The 19,789-nt window shown below is 47.2% G+C and overlaps 1 protein-coding gene across 3 annotated transcripts in view; it reads right to left on the bottom strand.

The window, feature by feature from the left end:
- LOC120933168 (oocyte zinc finger protein XlCOF6-like) overlaps positions 1-19,592 on the bottom strand; it is a 45,504-nt gene extending 25,912 nt beyond the window's left edge. For 2 of the 3 annotated variants that reach the window (XM_040346215.1, XM_040346217.1), the window contains exons 1-3: positions 19,486-19,592; positions 13,542-13,660; positions 7,897-7,990 (exon numbers count right to left, since the gene is read on the bottom strand). In XM_040346215.1, the coding sequence (XP_040202149.1) occupies positions 7,897-7,990; positions 13,542-13,613 (166 nt within the window). In that variant the 5' untranslated portion in view covers positions 13,614-13,660; positions 19,486-19,592. Of the gene's footprint in view, positions 1-7,896; positions 7,991-13,060; positions 13,135-13,541; positions 13,661-19,485 lie in introns of those variants that run through there. The other variant, XM_040346216.1, reaches the window with a different exon arrangement.
- Between the last annotated feature and the right edge of the window lie 197 nt (positions 19,593-19,789).

The raw sequence follows: 19,789 nt of genomic DNA, 5'->3' as shown, positions 1-19,789 counted from the left end.
TAGGGAAGAAGGATGGTAATACCAAATCCTGGTTCAAATGAAAACTGGATATGACCTTCGGAAGGAAGGAAGGATGAGGGCGGAGAACGACCCTGTCCTTATGAAAAACAAGATATGGTTCCTTACAGGATAAGGCTGCCAGCTCCGAAACTCTTCTTGCGGAAACTATGGCAACCAAAAATACTAACTTCCTTGTCAGTAGAACCAAAGGAATATCAGCCAACGGCTCAAACGGTTGTTTCTGTAAACTTGACAGAACAAGATTTAAATCCCACGGACAAAGCGGGGATTTAACTGGAGGTCTAATACGTAAGACCCCTTGAAGGAAGGTCTTAACCAGCGAGTGGGTGGCCAGCGGCCGCTGAAACCACACTGACAGAGCAGAATCTGTCCTTTGATTGTGCTTAATGCCAATCCTTTATCCACTCCTAGCTGGAGAAAACGTAATACTCTATCGATGGTAAATTTGCGAGAAAGCCATCGCTTGGACTCACACCAGCCTACATAGGCCTTCCAGACCCTGTAATAAATCACCCTAGAGACCGGTTTCCTGGCTCTGATTAGGGTAGAGATTACTTTCTGAGACAGACCTCTACCCCTGAGAATCAGGGATTCAGCTTCCAGGCCGTCAAATTTAGATGCCGTAAGGCAGGGTGGAGGATCGGACCTTGCGATAGCAGGTCTGGCCGTAGAGGAAGAGTCCACGGGTCTCCCACTACCATCCTTAAGATTAGTGAGTACCATGCTCTTCTGGGCCATGCTGGAGCTACCAGGATGACTGGTATGTGCTCCACCCGGATCCTGCGCAGCAGGCGGGGTAGTAACTGGAGCGGGGGAAACGCATAAAGAAGTTTGAACTGATGCCAAGGGCAAACCAACGCATCGGTTCCGCAGGCCATTGGATCCCTTGAACGGGATATGAACCTGTCTAGTTTCTTGTTGAGTCTCGATGCCATGATATCCACGTCCGGCACTCCCCATCTTTGGCAGAGTGCTTGAAAGACTTGTGGATGCAGAGACCATTCCCCCGGCCATAGAGTCTGGCGGCTTAAGAAGTCCGCCTGAAAGTTGTCCACTCCTGGAATGAATATTGCCGATATGCAGGGCACATGAGCCTCTGCCCATAGGAGAATCAAGCTCACCTCTCTTTGAGCGGCTTGACTCCTGGTTCCCCCTTGGTGATTTATGTATGCCACGGCCGTGGCATTGTCTGATTGAATTCTCACCGGGAACCCCTGCAATTTTGACGTCCAAGCCCTGAGGGCTAGTCGAGCAGCTCTGAGCTCCAAGATGTTGATGGGCAACTGCTTCTCTGGCTTTGCCCAAGTACCTTGGCGAGTGCAACCATCCAAAATTGCTCCCCAGCCCGTCAGGCTGGCGTCTGTGGTCACTATCTTCCAAGCCACTGGGCTGAAAGACTTCCCCTTCAGTAGATTCTGGGGGTCTAACCACCAACACAGACTTTGTCGGACTCTTGATGAGAGCGGCAACGGGATATCCAAGGCCTGTGGCCTTCTGCTCCATGCTGACAGGATGGCTGCCTGTAGGATGCGAGTGTGGCTCTGGGCGTATGGTACCGCCTCGAATGTGGCCACCATCTTGCCTAGTAACCTCATACATAGGCGAATAGTCGGTTCTTTCTTGCTTAGAACCAGTAGGATTAATTCCTTGATGGCTTTTACCTTCCTCAGAGGTAGGAACACTCCTTGTTGTTCTGTGTCTAATCTCATGCCGAGATATTCCAACTGCCTTGTGGGCTGGAAAGCTGACTTTTCTCGATTTAGGACCCAGCCGAACCTCTCGAGGTATTGGACCGTGAGGGCCACTGCTCGCTCCAAGCCGGGAGACGAGTGATCTATGACTAGGAGGTCGTCCAGGTATGCTAGGATCGTGACCCCTTGGATCCTTAGTTTGGCTAGGATTGGAGCTAGGACCTTCGTGAACACCCGGGGGGCCGTAGCCAACCCGAAGGGAAGCGCCACGAATTGGAAGTGACGCGAAGCCACCATGAAGCGTAAATATCTTTGATGTGGCTGATAAATTGGAACATGAAGGTAGGCATCCTTTATGTCTATGGACGCCATGAAGTCGTCCTTCTGGAGTGTGGCAGCTGCTGACCGCACGGATTCCATCCGAAATGAGCGGATCTTTAGATATGCATTTACCATCTTTAGGTCCAAAATTGGCCTGACATCTCCATTGGATTTTGGGATGATGAATAGGTTGGAGTAGAAACCCAGCCCCTGTTCCAGGACTGGTACCTCTACTATTACTTCCTGGGAAAGTAGATGATCTAATGCCGATCTTAATGCGGCTCCCTTTTCCGGATCGTTTGGAATCCTCGACTTCTGGAAATGAGGAGGAGGAAACCTTAGGAAATCTAATTTGTAGCCTGTGGCCACGGAAGACCGTACCCACTCGTCGGGAATGCTGGCTTCCCAAATCTCTGAAAAGAGTCGCAGCCTTCCCCCCACCTTCGTGGGTGGGGGCGCCCCTTCATAAGGTTGGCTTGGGGGCTGGTTTTGCTGGTTTGCGAAACCACTGCCTTTTGCCTCTAACAGCCTGTCCTTGTGATCTGCTGTTGAAGCCGAAGTTTGCTTTTGCAGGAGGCCGTCGATACTGCTTGGCATTAGAGGGCCCCTGCCCAGGGGAATACTGTCGTTTAAACGCAGGTCCCTGAACCTTCTTCCTGTCTTCTCCGAAGAGTCGTCCTCCATGGAAGGGGAACCCTACCAGGAGCTTCTTGCATGGGGGCTCAGCCTCCCAGCTTTTTAACCATAAGAGTCTTCTCATATGGATAAGGGATAACGATAAACGTGACGCTTGCTGGATAGAATCCTTGATTGCGTCTACCGTAAAACATATGGCCTTAGGGACATCCGAAAATTTTTCTGCCTGCTGGGCCGGAATAAGTTTAAGCATCTGCTTAAATTGATCCGATAATGCTTGAGCGACCCCAATCGCAGCCACAGCTGGCTGTACTACTGCCCCTGCAGTAGTGAAGGAGTTCTTAAGTAGTGCTTCCAAGCGCTTATCAACTGGATCCTTGAACACCTGTATGTTTTCTACAGGGCATGTTAACGATCTGTTAATACATGAGATGGCTGCGTCCACTGCAGGAGTAGCCCATCTTTTGGAAAATTTTTCTTCCATAGGATATAGGACAGAGAACCTTTTAGGTGGTAAGAAGATCTTATCTGGCTTGTTCCAATCTTGGAACAAAATTCCCTCTAATAGAGGATGGATCGGAAACACAGCATTGCTTTGAGGCGCCCTCAGTGAGCCCAAAGCTGAAACCGTCGATACCTGGAGATCTGGTACTGGCAAGTTGAATGCCCTATGGACCAAGTCCGACAAGACTGCCCCAGACTCCTCTGTATCCGGATCTTCGATCCCTGAACCTACTTGGTCCTTGTCCAAGAGGTCGTCCAATTCCCCTGAGGAAAGGACCTCCTCTTCTGAGGGTCCGCGCTCGGGCGACGGAGATCTATTCCGCTTACTGCCCCGCATAGCTGCGGCTATCATTTTTTCCCATGCTTTTCTGCATCTCTTTTAAAGAGGTGAGTAATACCTCCTCCGTGACCATCTTAGGGTTGGACTGACCCGCGTCAGCTCCAGCCCCAGATCCCGATGGCCCCAAGGCTCCCTGTAGGGAAAGCAGCGGCATATGTCTGAGACCTCAGACTCTCTGGGGGAATCCCCACCTCTTGTACCCTCTGACCCGGATGCCATGGTACAATACCGAGGTACACCTGCTACCTATTGGTATTTGGAACTATAAAAGTTAATTGCCCAAACACCTGTTTGGGGGATAAAAAATGCTTCCTCTCCCCTAGATGACTTCTTTTTTTTTTTTTTTTCGTTTTTTTTTTTTCAAATCCAGGAAAGAAAAAACATTCTGTCCCCCTGAGTAGTATTGCAAAGAAAAACTATGAGATGGAAAAGAAACAGCCTATTTCTAGGCTTGAAAAACAGTCCTCTGAAGACTGCAATATCCTTTCTGGCCACTGTGTGTCCTCGGCGCCCCGTGCTGCCGCTCTGGTCTTTCTCCTCAGTTCCAAAGTATTGAATGGAACAAACAAGAAAGGGCCGCCCCTTCCTTTAAGCCACTGACCCGCCCTTCCCCCCCAGCAATCTCAAACAGGAAATGCCCCTCCCGACAGGGGGAGGGGGGGGGGATTTTGGGAGGAAGGGACCTCTCTGTTCCAGCAAACTGCAGCCTGCAGCCTGGAACCATGAGGAGGTCAGCGTTTTGCCTGCTTGCAGGCTCTGAGGAGGAAGACTGAATGGAGCATCGCCTGGAGGCCTGCAGGTAAGCAAAGCTCTCTGACACACACATATATTTTTATATAACACAGGCCCCACTCAATGCTTTTCCAACACTACAAGGGAGGTCACATCTTATGGGGAATAATACATAGAGAGCCATCCTATCTTTATGATATGTGACTAGTTTGCCAGATGCAGTGCATAACTTTAGGCATGTCCCCTGTGACCCCCCAGAAAAAAACCTGCTAAGAACCAAGTTCCGCAAGTTTTCCCCTCACTTACCTGCTCCATGCCGCAGGACTTTGCCAAGCAAGAGGCCCAATCTTCCCCCATCTCCGTGGGGATGTCTAGACCTTCAGGCCCTGGGTTCCTATGAAGGATCCACTGTCCTGGGCCCATATAGCACCCTGGCAACAGAAAACTTTAGGTACCCAAAGGTTTCTAAGTTCTGGGCCCAGGGTCCAGCTCTCTAAAAAGAAAAGCATTATGGGCTATACCCCAAGGGTTTGGGGTCCGGTTACTGACCACTTTAGCGCTGAGGCTTTTTTGGACAGAACCGGTAGCTCACCTAATCCCAAGGATGCGGAGGCAAGCTAAACCATGACTAACACCTAAGACACTGGCGTAAAAACTGAGGTACTCCTCCTATGGGAGGGGGTTATATAGGGAGGGGCATTTCCTGTTTGAGATTGCCAGTGTCTACACCTGAAGGTACTCCATATAACCCATATAGTAATGAATGCCGCTCTGTGTCCCGTGATGTACGATAAAGAAACTTATTTTCATCACTGTATGTTCATGTTTAGGTTTATGGGCTAGATCAAGGCTAAGGTTAAGCATTATATCATGTTGAGTTGATAGGCTAAGAAGTGGACTAGTAACTAAGATACAAGTTCATGTATTATATTAAAATCCTTCCAAAACCCCCAGCCCCCACTAATTCATTAATTAACCCTCCTGGATGCTTACATTTCTTGTTCCCCCTCCCCCAGCCACATAAAGGGATAAGTTCACCTTTCTGGACATGCTGCTTTAGGATGTAACATGTTTAGCATCATACCCCCCCCCTTTTGTGGAAGTGGGCCAGGGGATCTTCTCCTCGTACCCGCTGCCACAAATCAAAGAGAGAGGGGGCTCCACCCAGGCGGCTGCATCATTGATTCACAGATCCCTGTGAATCAATGAACTACATGTACCGACAGCCTTCGCAGCTTAGTTCTCAATGAACTACCATGGCACTGTTGAGTGCGGTGGTAGTTCATTGATTCTTCCTGTCAATGTAAAACTGCCTGCCCATACGATGTACGGGCAGACAGCGTATAATGACAGTCCACAGACAACCTGCTGATCTTTGGTGCAATGTTTTACAGGCTCCTAAAACAAAAACAAAATAGTAAATGCACATTTTTTTACCTACAAAAAAAGTTGTGTTTAGTGTTTTATGTTAAAAGATGAACTTATCCTCTAACTGAACTCTCCCAGTGGTGTACAAAGTAAAACTTTAGTGCAGGGCGTTCCTATTGACTTCAATTGGACATACGCATGGTGCTTAACCAAATTATCCCTACATAGTATTTTACATAGTAGGTGAGGCTGAAAAAAGACACAAGTCCATCAAGTCCAACCTATGTGTGTGATTACATGTCAGTGTTACCGTGTATATCCCTGTATATTGGGGTCGTTCAGGTGCTTATCTAATAGGTTTTTTAAACTATTGATGCCCCCCACTGAGACCACCGCCTGTGGAAGGGAATTCCACATCCTTACCGCTCTTACAGTAAAGAACCCTCTACGCAGTTTAAGGTTAAACCTCTTTTCTTTTAATTTCAGTGAGTGGCCACGTGTCTTATTAAACTCCCTTCCTCAAAAAAGTTTTATGTCCATTGTGAGGTCACCAGTATGGTAATTGTAAATTGAAATCATACCCCCTCTCAAGCATCTCTTCTCTAGAGAGAATAAGTTCAGTACTCGCAACCTTTCCTCATAACTAACATCCTCCAGGCCCTTTATTAGCTTTGTTGCCCTTCTTTGTACTCGCTCAATTTCCAGCACATCCTTTCTGAGGACTGGTGACCAGAAATGGACAGCCTACTCCAAATGCGGCTGGACCAGAGTCTTGTAGACTGGCAGAATTATCGCTTTATCACTCCCTTTATCTACCAGGATCTAAACAGCACAGGAGGCCGCAGCCATGAAGAGAGGGTAACTAAACACCCGAGTTTGGAGTTTAGCTTCGCGTAGCTCACAAAGTGAATAATTAATGAACTTATCCTTTAAGGGTTGTGGCAAGGGGTTAAGGTTTATAGTAGGGATGCACCGATATATCGGTGGCCGATACATATCGGCCAAAAACAGCTGTTTTGGGGACATGCCGAAACAGCTTTAAAATTGCCGATAATGAATAGTGGCTGCAGAGCGGTAAAACACATACTAAAATTGTCTCAGCTCTGCTCGCACACAGCCCCGCCTGCTCCTAACCACGCTATGATAAACAGAATGCCGGTCTAATGCTGAGATGTGTGGGGTTAGGAGGATGCGGGGGTGTGTGCGAGCCGAGCGGAAACAGTTTCATCATACGGGTGGCAGTGAGTCGATTTCTTTTCTAGCAGCCATCCGTCCCCCGCCCCCCCCCCCACATCACATACCTCCCTCTGGCTGGCTATATCTTCGGGACTCTGTCCCCCGCCCCCCTCCTCCTCCCCCGGCTGCCTAGTTTGGCTACTGTCCCTGACGCCAATCCACTCCTGAGGTGACAGGGTTAATAAAGAGAACCTGTCACCTCCAATTGCTATCACACAGGGAATTATTTTCTCCTGTGTGATAGCAATAAATTTAAGTGTAAAAAAAAAAATAAGAAATAATAATTAAATTAATAAAATAAGTAATTAAAAATTAAAGAATAAGAAAAATAATATTAAAAATAAGAAAATTATACAAAAAGAAAAAAAGTAATAAAAAAAAAGAAAAAAAAAAGAAACAAGAGGCGGCAATTGGGGGCACATTGAGGCGGCAATTGGGGGCACAGTGAGGCGGCAATTGGGGGCACAGTGAGTGTATGTTTTAACATACAATTATTTAAAAAAGAAGAAAAGTAATTTTCGATTTCGGCCTGACATTTTTTTTTTATTTCGGTTTCGTTTCTGAAATTTCCATTTCGGTGCACCTCTAGTTTATAGTATCGGCACCGTTTAAAGTAATGTTTGTACAAGTTGCCTGCATTGCAATTCATTGTGAATGCTACCCAAATGCACCCCTACAATGCACATGCCTTGCAAAACCCTGTGTGTCCTCTGTGCGACAATGTGAAAAAAATGTAGCTGGCACTACTTTTGGCCATTGAGGCGCATTGCAGTCTATTCATTTTGAATAGGCTGCTTAATACAGTGCACCACAATGCACAACAAATGCAACACATGCACATTGCAGGGTATTGCAGTCTCACTGGGCCCCCCAATTTTTTTTTCTTGTTTTTTGTTTTTTTTAAAGTTGTGATCAGTTCATTATTCAGGTCTTACCACACTGATTTTAGAATGGGATTTTTTTTGGTGTCAAAGCGCTTAAAAATCCTGCACCCAAAAGTAAGGGCTGATATGTCTGTACACAATATAAACATTTACACTTTTTTACCTTCAGTTGAATCATCATCAGACACAGCAGTGTTCATCCGGTCATATTCAGAGTCAGAATTGGATTCAACGTCATAATACATATCAAGGGAGACCTAAAGCAGAAGCACAGAAAAAAATAACTCAGTGACCCAGTCATTAAAAACCGAGCACATCAATGTAGAGACATTCACCACTAATCCAAAATTATTTGTATTTGTTTATTAGATATTACAGCCTTTCATTTATAAGGCCTCTACCACAAGAGTCCAACATAAATGCAGCTTCACAAAAAGAAGAATGTATCCCCATAGCAAGCCGCTTGCTATGGAGGCGCAGTGTCTGCGAGCTCCCGAGCTGCGTGCCACGCTCCATAGCAGCGAGACTTAGCCCCGCCCCATCTTCCTCCTCACTGCATTTGACGGGTCCCTGTGAGAAGAGCAGGAGAGGGGAGAATAGATGCAGCCATGCACAGCACCGGATCTATTCTCCCTTCTCTTCCCCTTCACACAGGGAGGGGGATTGGGCCAGGGAATTTTTTATTTTTTTTACCTTAACCACTTGCTTACTGGGCACATATACCCCCTTCCTGACCAGAGGACTTTTTGCGATTCGGCACTGCGTCGCTTTAACTGACAATTGCGCGGTCGTGCGACGTGGCTCCCAAACAAAATTGACGTCCTTTTGTTCCCACAAATAGTGCTTTCTTTTGGTGGTATTTGATCACCTCTGATAAGTGACTGGTTTGCGCAAAAGTTATAGCGCCTACAAAATAGGGGACAGAATTATTATTATTTATTTTTTTTACTAGTAATGGCGGCGATCTGCAATTTTTATCGGTACTGCGACATTATGGCGAACACATCGGACACTTTTGACACATTTTTGGCACCATTCACATTTATACTGCGATTAGTGCTATAAATATGCACTGATTACTGTATAAATGTGACTGGCATTAAAGGGGTTAACACTAGGGGGTGAGGAAGGGATTAAATGTGTACCCTATATAGTGTTACTAACTGTGGGGGAAGGGGACTGACTGGGTGAAGTGACCGATCTGTGTCTCTATGTACAAGAGACACAGATCGGTCTCCTCTCTCCCTGACAGGACGTGGATCTGTGTGTTTACACACACAGATCCACGTCCTTGTCTCTGTAACCGCCGATCGCGGGAGCCTGTCGGACATCGCAGCCGCCAGGCACGCGCATCGGCATCCCAGTGATGCGGCGGGCGCGCGCCCCCCAGTGGCCAGGAGGAGCGGAAGCCGTAAAAACACGGCCTCCCAGAGATTTAGAGCCACCCTGCGGCCGTATAAAGTCATACGGCCGTCGGGAAGTGGTTAATGTGAAGAATGCAAAGAAAGAGGAACTGCAGTCTGCTCACGTAATTTGTAATAAAAACATCTTTGCCATTCTGAAGTTTCCCTCCAACCACTTTGCATATTATTTTATATATACTGTGATACTGTGAGTCTGGCTGCAACCATTTTAACTGTGGGCAGCTGTAGCTGCTGCCTGATCACTTCCTGGATTTACACAGAGGCACCCCCCCCCCCCCCAGCTTTGCAGCTCTCATTGGCCCTCTTATGTCTCATCCCCCCTCCCTTACTGGCAAACTCTCACAAGTGTGAGAGAGAGAGAGAGCTGTGCATGATGTCATAAGCCTAGGCTTTTTACCAGACAAGAAACAGGAAGTGGGCTGTATAAGGTATTTACTGGCAGAAAAAAAATGTTTTACTATCCAAAGTTAAAACAACAAGGGCAGAAGATTTAATAGATGGAAAGTTAAAAAAAATGGTAAAAAACACTTTTAGCTTTAGTATCACTATAAAGTGGACCTTCACCCTTTTCTTCTACTTCCCTCCGCTCCACCCCACCTTCCATCCTCTCTAGGTATCGGGCTGTTTTTCTTTTTTAGGTAAAAATATTCGGCCCCCGTCTCCCCATGCATGCCAGGCAAATGACGCACACACTGCCCACTGTGCCTCCCATCATATGCAGGTCACATATCCCAGGAGGCATAGCCTTCCTTTCAGAAAAGGAGGTGGGGTGGGCCCATCAGTTCATCTCCTGGAGGCCTGCCCGCTAAACCAGAAAGAGCAGGCGGGCCTCTTGGTGATATCAGAAAGAACATGGCGGCGTGGGACAGAGCTGTGGCCGGCCATGAGAGGATCTCAGCGTGACATCGCTGGATGGGTGAGCATTTGAAGTGTGCAAATACTACCTTAACCACTTAAGGACCAGAAGGATTTACCCCCTTAATGACCAGGCCATTTTTTTTTTTTGCGATAAGGCACAGCGTTGTTTTAACTGACAATTACGCGGTCGTCTGATGCTGTACCCAAACAAAATTTACATTCTTTTTTCCCACAAATAGAGCTTTCTTTTGGTGGTATTTGATCACCTCTGCAGTTTTTATTTTTTGTGCTATAAACATAAAAATAGAGCAACAATTTTGAAGAAAAAAAATATATTTTTTACTTTTTGCTATAATAAATATCCCCAAAATATATATATAAAAATAACGAATTTCCGCCTCAGTTTAGGTCAATATGTATTCTTCTACATATTTCTGTTAAAAAAAAAAATCGTAATAAGAGTACCGTATTTATCGGCGTATACCGCGCACTATTTTGCCCTGAAAATCAGGGCAAAATCGTGGGTGCGCGGTATACGCCGATACCCGCTTTCCCGCGCTGAATTTGAATACTGCAACGGCATTTACCGAGCGCAGTACATTCGTGTATCTTCGGGCAGTTTCGGCGCCTCTCGCGTTGACGTCCTGGACGTACAGGACGTCACCACGAGAGTAGCCGAGCCTGCCTGACGATACACGAGTGTACTGCGCTCGGTATATGTCGGCGCAGTATTTAAACTCGGCGCGGGAAACGAGCGGGGAGGACGCGAGGACACCGCAGAAGGACGCCGGACCCGACGAAGAGGACACCCGAAGCCGCAGACGGACGCCGGACCCGACGAGGCCGCCGATGGACGCCGCGGAAGACACCAAAACTGTAAGTACAAAAAATCTTTTTTTCACAGGAATCCGGGTCAAGTTTAGGGGTGCGCGCTATACGCGGGAGCGCGCTATACCCCGGTAAATACGGTAAATTCATTGGTTTGTGCAAAAGTCATAGGCCTGGATTCACGTAACACTTACGCCGATGTATCTACAGATACGCCGCGTAAGTGTCAATGTGCGCCGTCGTATCCCATAGAACTAGATACGCCTGAAAATAGGCTTCCTACGACCGACGTAAGTTTCCTACGCCGTCGTATCCTGGGCGCATATTTACGCTGGCCGCAAGGGGCGCTTTCATTGATTTACGATTCGAATATGCAAATGAGTGAGATACGGCGATTCACGAACGTACTTGCGCCCGGCGCATGAATATACGCGGTTTACGTAAGTCGTACATCCGGCGTAATGTTAAGCCTCATAAAGCAGGGGCAAGTCATGTTAAGGTATGGACCAGGGAACAGCCGCCGTATTTTACGTCGTTTACGTAGTAGTACGTGAATAGGGCTGGGCGTAGGTTACGTCACGTCGTAGGCAGTGATTCGACGTATCTTATGGAGTATTTACGACGTGATTCTGACGCATGCGTACTGGGATGCGTCCACGGGACGGCGCATGCGCCGTTCGTTCGGCCCATTATTTGCATGGGGTCACGGTTCATTTAAATGGATCACCCCCACTTCCACCTACTTTGAATTAGGCCGGCTTACGCCGAAGACTTTACGTTACGCTGGCGCAACGTTGGGAGCAAGTGCTTTGTGAATACTGTGCTCGCCGCTCTGTGCGACGTCGGCGTAGCGTATATTCGATACGCTACGCCGGCATAACTATGCGCCGAGCTACCTGAATCCGGCCCATAGTGTCTACAAAATAGGAGATACATTTATGGTATTCATTTTTTAACTAGTAATGGCAGCGATCTGCGATTTTTTGCAGGACTGCGACATTGCGGCCGACAGAGCAGACGCTTTTTTGGGACCAGTGACATTTATACAGCAATCAGTGCTACAAAAATGCAGGGAAGGGGTTAACACCAGGGGTGATCAAAGGGTTAAGTGTTCCCTGGGAGGTGTTTCTAACTGTATGGGGTTAGGGCTGACTGGACTAATCACTAGGAACAGACAATCACTCTCAGCTCCCCTGTCAGAACGGAGATCTGCCGTGTTTACAGTGGCAGATCCCCGTTCTGCCTCTGTGTGGAGCGATTGCGAGTGGCTGGCGGACATCGCACCCGCCGGCCATGCGCACAGGCCCCGGGGGCCGCGCACCTGCTATGTCTTTTACGTGAATCGACGTACAATGACCCCGATTCACGTAATAGAGCCAACCTGCCGCAGTACAACTGCCGCGGCTGGTCTTTAAGTGGTTAAGGTAAACAGGTGTGCAGTAAGATCTACGACTGCACTTCCAAGTGGATTTTCCTTTAGTAAATAACCCCCCAGAGTGTTGTCACCCTAGGACAGGAAGATGTGTTATAGGAAGAAACACCAGCCAAAAAGAAATTAAAAAAGAAAACGAATGCTGCAATATAATAGTTTTTTCTTAATGTTTAAATACATTTAAGGCCTTGTACTCACGGCAGGACATGTCCGATGAAAACGGTCTGCAGACCGTTTCCATCGGACATGTCTGGCCGGGGACTGCCCGGGGACTTCTGTTCGATGGCTATACACACCATCGAACAGAAGCCCGCGCGTAAACATTACGCGGGGCGTGTCCGCGGTGTCGCCGCGTCGATGACGCGGTGTCGCCGCGACAATGACGCGGCGACGTGGGCGGGCCGCCTTAAATATGCTTCCACGCATGCGTCGAAGTCATTCGACGCATGCGAGGGATGCGGGCGGCAGGACATGTACGGTAGGTCTGTACAGACGACCGTACATGTCCGGGCGGACAGGTTTCCAGCGGACTGTTTTAAAACAAGTCCGGGAAACAGTTGTCCGCTGGAAACCTGTCCGATCCGTCCCAAAATGGTCCGCTCGGGCCAACACACGGCCAAACATGTCTGCTGAAACTGGTCTGCGGACCAGTTTCAGCAGACATGTTTGGTCGTGAGTACGGGGCCTGAGAGTATTAGAGAAGCAATTAGTCTATTATTCAGTATAGTCTGGTATTTATTCCAGTAATGTCTACAGATGCCCAGCACATGTCGACAAGCACCTACCACTTTTCTCCTTACAGTAATACTCAGGAGAGCTTGGCCATGGGCCCTGGTCCTTGTCTATGGGCTCTATCCGGTGATCTGACATGCTGGTTCCATGTATCATGGAAGTTCCAGCGCATGCGCGAACTGATGCGCTGAGATGGTTCCAGCCATCGGGAAAGTTCCTTCAAACACTGCGCAGGTGCAAACTTGCTGACGGAAATCCCCGAACGGCGGCCTGCATCCAGGGCGACGTGGATTGTGAGGTAAGTGGCCAGTCGGCCTCACGTCCTCGCTGCGCTCGGACGGCTCGCTTCGCTCGCTCGGCCTCCTGGCTCTTTTTTTAACATCCTCCAATCCACGGGGATGTTAAAGAATGAGCCTGGATGCCGGGCGAGGTTCGGGGATTTCCGTCGGGAAGCTTGCGCCTGCGCAGTCAGTGGAGGAACTTCCCCCATAGGGGAACATTCAGGACAAGTCACCGGCATTTCGATTTGCTCACCTTGTCACTGTCCTGGCAGCGTTCATTATCGGATGCTGGCTCCCCAGACGGACTGGGCTCACTGTCTGACATATTTAATATGTCAAATCGTATCACGGAGTAGAGGAATTATAGCTGAGCTGCGGAAAGGAAAACAGTATAATTCAATATGTGTCAGTAAAGCTTTCACATACAAGATTTGCACAGAAAAAAAAAACTCCCTTAGTAAAATTATTTTCTCCATTTTATTTTGCAGAAATCTGACTATTTCATAACTACAGGAGCCCTTCCATCTAGGACTCCGCTGCACTGGGAATAATCAGAACATTCACAAAACGTTTTTAATTTCATCCAACCTACACATCTATTTTTGACTGTTAGGGGCGGTAAAGCCCCCTTCCTTTTTTGTTTTACTTTCTTTTTTTATTTGCCGAGCTCCAATTTTTCACTGTGGAAATGTGCCCTTTGATCTCAATAGGTGAGTTTGACAGATGGTGCTGTACCATTGATCTTAATGGGTGAGTTTGACAGGTGGTGCAGGCCCCATTGATCTCAATCGGTGAGTTTGACAGGTTGCGCGGCCCCATTGATCTCAATGGGTGAGTTTCACAGGTGATGTGGCCCCACTGATCTCAATGGGTGAGTTTGACAGGCGGTGCGGCCCCACTGATCTCAATGGGCGAGTTTGACAGGCGGTGCGGTCCCACTAAACTCAATAGGAGAGTTTGGCAGGTGGTGCGGCCCCACTGATCTCAATGGGTAAGTTTGACAGGTGGTGCAGGCCCCACTGATCTCAATGGGTAAGTTTGCATCTCAATGGGTCAGTTTGACAGGCGGTGCGGCCCCACTGATCTCAATGGGCGAGTTTGACAGGCGGTGCGGTCCCACTAAACTCAATGGGTAAGTTTGCAGGTGGTGCAGGTCCCACTGATCTCAATGGGTGAGTTTGACAGGTGGTGCAGGTCCCACTGATCTCAATGGGTAAGTTTGCAGGTGGTGCAGGTCCCACTGATCTCAATGGGTAAGTTTGCAGGTGGTGCAGGCCCCACTGATCTCAATATGTACGTATGACAGATGGTACAGCCCCACTGATCTCAATGGGTATGTGTGACAGGTGGTGCAGCCCCACTGATCTCAATGGTTGAGTTTGACAGGTGGTGTGGCCCCTTTGATCTCAATAGGTGAGTTTGACAGATGGTGCGGCCCCATTGATCTTAATGGGTGAGTTTGACAGGTGGTGCAGGCCCCATTGATCTCAATGGGTGAGTTTGACAGGCGGTGTGGCCCCACTGATCCCAATGGGTGAGTTTGACAGGTGGTGCGACCCCACTGATCTCAATGGGTATGTATGACAGGTGGTGCGGCCCCACTGATCTCAATGGGTATGTATGACAGGTGGTGCGGCCCCACTGATCTCAATGGGTATGTATGACAGGTGGTGCGGCCCCACTGATCTCAATGGGTATGTATGACAGGTGGTGAAGCCCCACTGATCTCTAGGGTTGTCCCGATACCGATACTAGTATCGGGACCGATACCGAGCATTTGTGCGAGTACTTGTACTCGCACAAATGCTCCCGATGCCTGAGCCGATACCTGGAAGTCGGCGGACAGAGAGGGGGCGGAGCCAGTGGGGTAGCGTGGAAAGCGCCGTCACACCGGGTGCAACATTCAGGGGGACGCCAGTCAGTGTGTGTCACTGCCGGATCCGTCCCACTGTTTACTTCCTGTGTCCCTGGCTGGTGCCCTGTGAATGGTCACGTACGGCGGCAGGGCGGGGCTATTACAGCGTTGCTGGCCTATCCGTGATCACGGCAGGGCTAGCCAATCCGTGATCATGGCGGGGCGAGGCTGGCCTCCGCCTAGCCTCCGAACCGACGTGCTGAGTGCTCTCTTCCCCTAAATTTTTGGCACAGCACTTGTTACCACGGAAAATCGCACAGTGCACTTTATATATTTTAGCTTTATTTAACAGCTCAGCACTACCTCACATATATATATATATATCTCCCCCCCCCCTCCTCCGGACACCCTCTCTTCACCTCCTCCAGGCTGATGGAAGACATAAGCTGCAGGTGAGACTAAGTCAGCCAGAGAGAGAGATTAGAGAGTTTAGACAAGTCAGTATTGGTCAGTATATAGTGTAGTGGAAAGAGCAGTGGTCAGTTGTGCCATCCATCCGTCAGTGCCCCCTGTCAGTGCAATCCATCCATCAGTGGCCCCCTGTCAGTGCCATCCATCCATCAGTGGCCCCCTGTCAGTGCCATCCATCCGTCAGTGGCCCCCTGTCAGTGCCATCCATCCGTCAGTGGTCCCTGTCAGTGCCATCCATCCGTCAGTGCCATCCATCCGTCAGTGGCCCCTGTCAGTGCCATCCATCCGTCAGTGGCCCCTGTCAGTGCCATCCATCCGTCAGTGGCCCCTGTCAGTGCCATCCATCCGTCAGTGGCCCCCTGTCAGTGCCATCCATCTGTCAGTGCCCATTATTCAAATTGTCACATGACATTAAAAAAAAAAGTATCGGTATTCGGTATCGGCGAGTACTTGAAAAAAAGTATCGATATTTGTACTCGGTCTTAAAAAAGTGGTATCGGGACAACCCTACTGATCTCAATAGGTGAGTTTGACAGGCGGTGTGGCCAGGGCCGGACTTACCATTGGGCTTGACTGGGCTCAAGCCCATGGGCCCCGTCCAATAGGGGGCCCCCCTTTAAAAAAAATAAAAAAAAAAACATTTTTTTTTTTAGAGGTCCGGAGGTCCCCCGGGCCCCGGACGTCAACCCCCCTTTTTTATTTATTTTTTATTAAAAAAAATGTTTTTATATATATATATATATATATATATATATATATATATATATATATTTTTTTTTTATATATATATATTTTATTATTATTATTATTATTAAAGGGCCCAGAGGCCCCCCGGGCCCCTGACGTCAACCCCCCTTTTTTATTTATTTTTTATTAAAAAAAATGTTTTTTTATATATATATATATATATATTTTTTTTATATATATATATTTTATTATTATTATTATTAAAGGGCCCAGAGGCCCCCCGGGCCCCGGATGTCAACCCCCCTTTTTTATTTATTTTTTTATTTAAAAAAATGTTTTTTTATATTTTTATATATATTTTTTATTATTATTATAGGGCCCAGAGGCCCCCCGGGCCCCGGACGTCAACCCCCCTTTTTTATTTATTTTTTATTAAAAAAAATGTTTTTTTTATATATATTTTATATAAATATATTTTATTATTATTAAAGGGCCCAGAGGTCTCCAGGGCCCCCGGATGGCAACCCCCTTTTTTTTTAATATATATATATTTTTTTTTTTACAGAGGTCCCCAGGGCCCCATGTGGCAACCCCCCCTTTTTTATTTATTTTTATAAATGTTTATTTTTGTTTATATTTTTTTATTTTTTATTAAAAGGCCCAGAGGCCCCAGATGGCAACCTCTCTTTTTTTATGTATTTTTTATAAATGTTTATTTATTTATTATTATTTTTTTATTAAAGGGCCCAGAGGTTTCTTTTTTCTTTTTATTAAAGGGCCGGGCGCTGCTCACGTATGTGTTCGCTTCTGCGCGCAAGCTCGTCGGGACGGGGTGCGTTTTCTGGCTCCTAACTTTTTTAGCTGGCTCCTAGATTCCAAGCAAATTTGTCAACCCCTGCCTTACAGTAGCGATTATTTGCTCTTTTTGTACTTATTTTAGTTTTTTTAACCCCCATTATGTTACTAAACATCTCAGGCCGGGGTCACACCTCTGTTTTTTGGTGCTTTTTGCAGAAACGCACTACAGTTCATTTACATGTTTTCCTATGGGACACGTTCACATCCATGATTTTTTTCAGCTGCTGCGTATTTGGAAAGGGCAAGGACTTTTTTTTTTTTAATGCACAACGGTGCTATTTTGGTTAAATATAGAAAAGCATGTAATGCATTTTTGCGGCAATTAGTGTTTTTTAATCTGCCCAACATAAAAAAATACTGTATTTATCAGCGTATACCGTGCACTTTTTTGCCCTTAAAATCAGGGCAAAATCATGGGTGCGCGATAAACGCCAATACCCGCTTCCCGCGCTGTGTTTGAACCACTCCGCCGACATATACCGAGCGCAGTACACTCGGGTATAGTCGGGCAGGCTCGGCTCCGCTCGCGGTCACGTCCTGTACGTCCTTTACGCGAGAGGAGCCGAGCGTACCCGAGTGTACTGCGCTCGGTATATGTCGGCGGAGTGGTTCAAACACAGCGCGGGAATCGGCTGAAAAACACAGCAGGGAGGACACCACGATAGCCGCAGAAGGACGCCGGACAAGGCCGCCGGGCAAGACATCCAAACTGTAAGTATTTCTTTTTTTTCCAGGAATTTTCCTTCTAGGTTGGGGGTGCCCGCTATACGCCGGGGCGCGTTATATGAAGATAAATACGGTAAAAATGCAAATCGTTTTTTAAGGTTATTAACCAATTAATCGAAATAGGGCTGCAACTAACGATTATTTTCATAATCGATTAGTTGGCCTATTATTGTTTCGATGAATCGATTGGATAATAGCCTTTAAAAAAAAAAAAAATTAAATTTTTTTGGGCCAATTTGTTGTTGGGCAGATTACAAAACACAAATTGCCGCAATAACACATTACACGCTTTTCTGCAGCTTCTCCATTGAAGTATATTGAACCAAAAAAAAATAGCACCGTTTTGCGTTAAAAACTCCTTGCCCTTTCCAAATACGCAGCAGCTGAAAAAAATTCATGGATGTGAACGCGTCCCATAGGAAAACATGTAAATGAACTGTAGTGTGTTTCTGCAAAAAGCACCAAAAAACAGAGGCGTGACCCCGGCCTGAGATGTTTAGTAACATAATGGGGGTTAAAAAAACAAAAATAAGTACAAAAAGAGCAAATAATCGCTACTGTAAGGGGTTCATTTTTTTACTGTGGGACAGTGAAAGTAATATTTACAGTAGCGATTTGCTCTTTCGTACTATAAAGGGCTAATTTTAGTTTTTTAACTCCATTATGTTACTGGCCGATTAATCGATTATGAAAATTGTAATCGATTTATTTCATAATTGATTAGTTTTTTCGGCCCTGAATTGAAACAATAATTGGCCAACTAATCGATTATGAAAACAATCGTTAGTCGCCGCCCCTAATCAGGAGCATGTTGTTGTGGTGTGAGCCAGCCCGAACATGCTGCGTTTTTCCTGTACTGGATTGCAGTAAAATACATAAACGCACTGAAAGGCACTGGACGCATCAAAAACGCACAAGGCCTCAGTGCAGTGAAAAAATGTAAAAATAGGGGGGGGGAAAAAGCATCTGGAATGCATCCAGAAACGTATCAAAGAATATGCATGAAGAAACACATCCGGGAAGGGATATGAAGTTTGTTATTGTGGTGTGAACGCATAAAAAACACTGAAACGCATCAAAAACACACCAGACCTCAATACAGTGGGACAAAAAAAAGCATCTGGAATACATCCAGAAATGCACCAAAAACACCTTAAAAATGCGTATGCAGAAACGCATCGTGCGTTTTTGCGGTGTGAAGCAGCCCTATAAATCTTCCACATCTGGTCTGAAATCCGAAGACACAGCTCCTCACTATACATGTCCTCTACATTCATTTATATACGAAGACTGGAGCAGCTGTGCATGGCAACCAATCAGCTTCTAGCTTTCATTTTCAAAGCAAACAGAACAAGCTGAAGCTAGAAGCCGATTGGCTGCCATGCACAGCTGCCCCAGATGGTGCCTGTTCCAGTTTTAGTAAACTCCCCCAATGTATTGCCATGGATGTGCACACACCAATGAGAAGGGGGAGTGTGAGAGGAGTCCGTGCAGCTGGTCAGGCCGGAGAGGGTGTGAAGAGGACGGTCAGCTCTCCCCTGGTAATAACGAGCACATGCACTCCGTGTCCCCCCAATAATCCGCTCTATTATCCCCTTACCTTATCCAGCCCGCAGCCTTTGTGTGCACAGGGGGAAGAGGCGGGGCGGCAAACGTGCGCTCTCATTGGCTGCCGCACTGTTCACGTCATTCGGCCGACTCCTCTCCTGGGAGCTGTAGTTCTGGAAAGGGAAGTCCAGTCAAGAATTCTCGCCTCTCATTTGGTTGGAACGCACCTTGGACCACACTATAGGACTTCAACTCCCAGCAGGCAACATCACGCAGCTGTAAAAGGTGGTATCCGGAAGGATATTGTAGTTCTTTATTAGTGAAACACAGAGTGGTGGGCGGAGGGATGGACTACA

This window comes from Rana temporaria, chromosome 3 (assembly GCF_905171775.1).
Source record: "Rana temporaria chromosome 3, aRanTem1.1, whole genome shotgun sequence".
Classification (NCBI taxonomy): domain Eukaryota; kingdom Metazoa; phylum Chordata; class Amphibia; order Anura; family Ranidae; genus Rana; species Rana temporaria.
The sequence above is the reverse complement of the archived record's forward strand: the minus strand, read 5'-3'. Positions and strand labels throughout refer to the sequence as shown.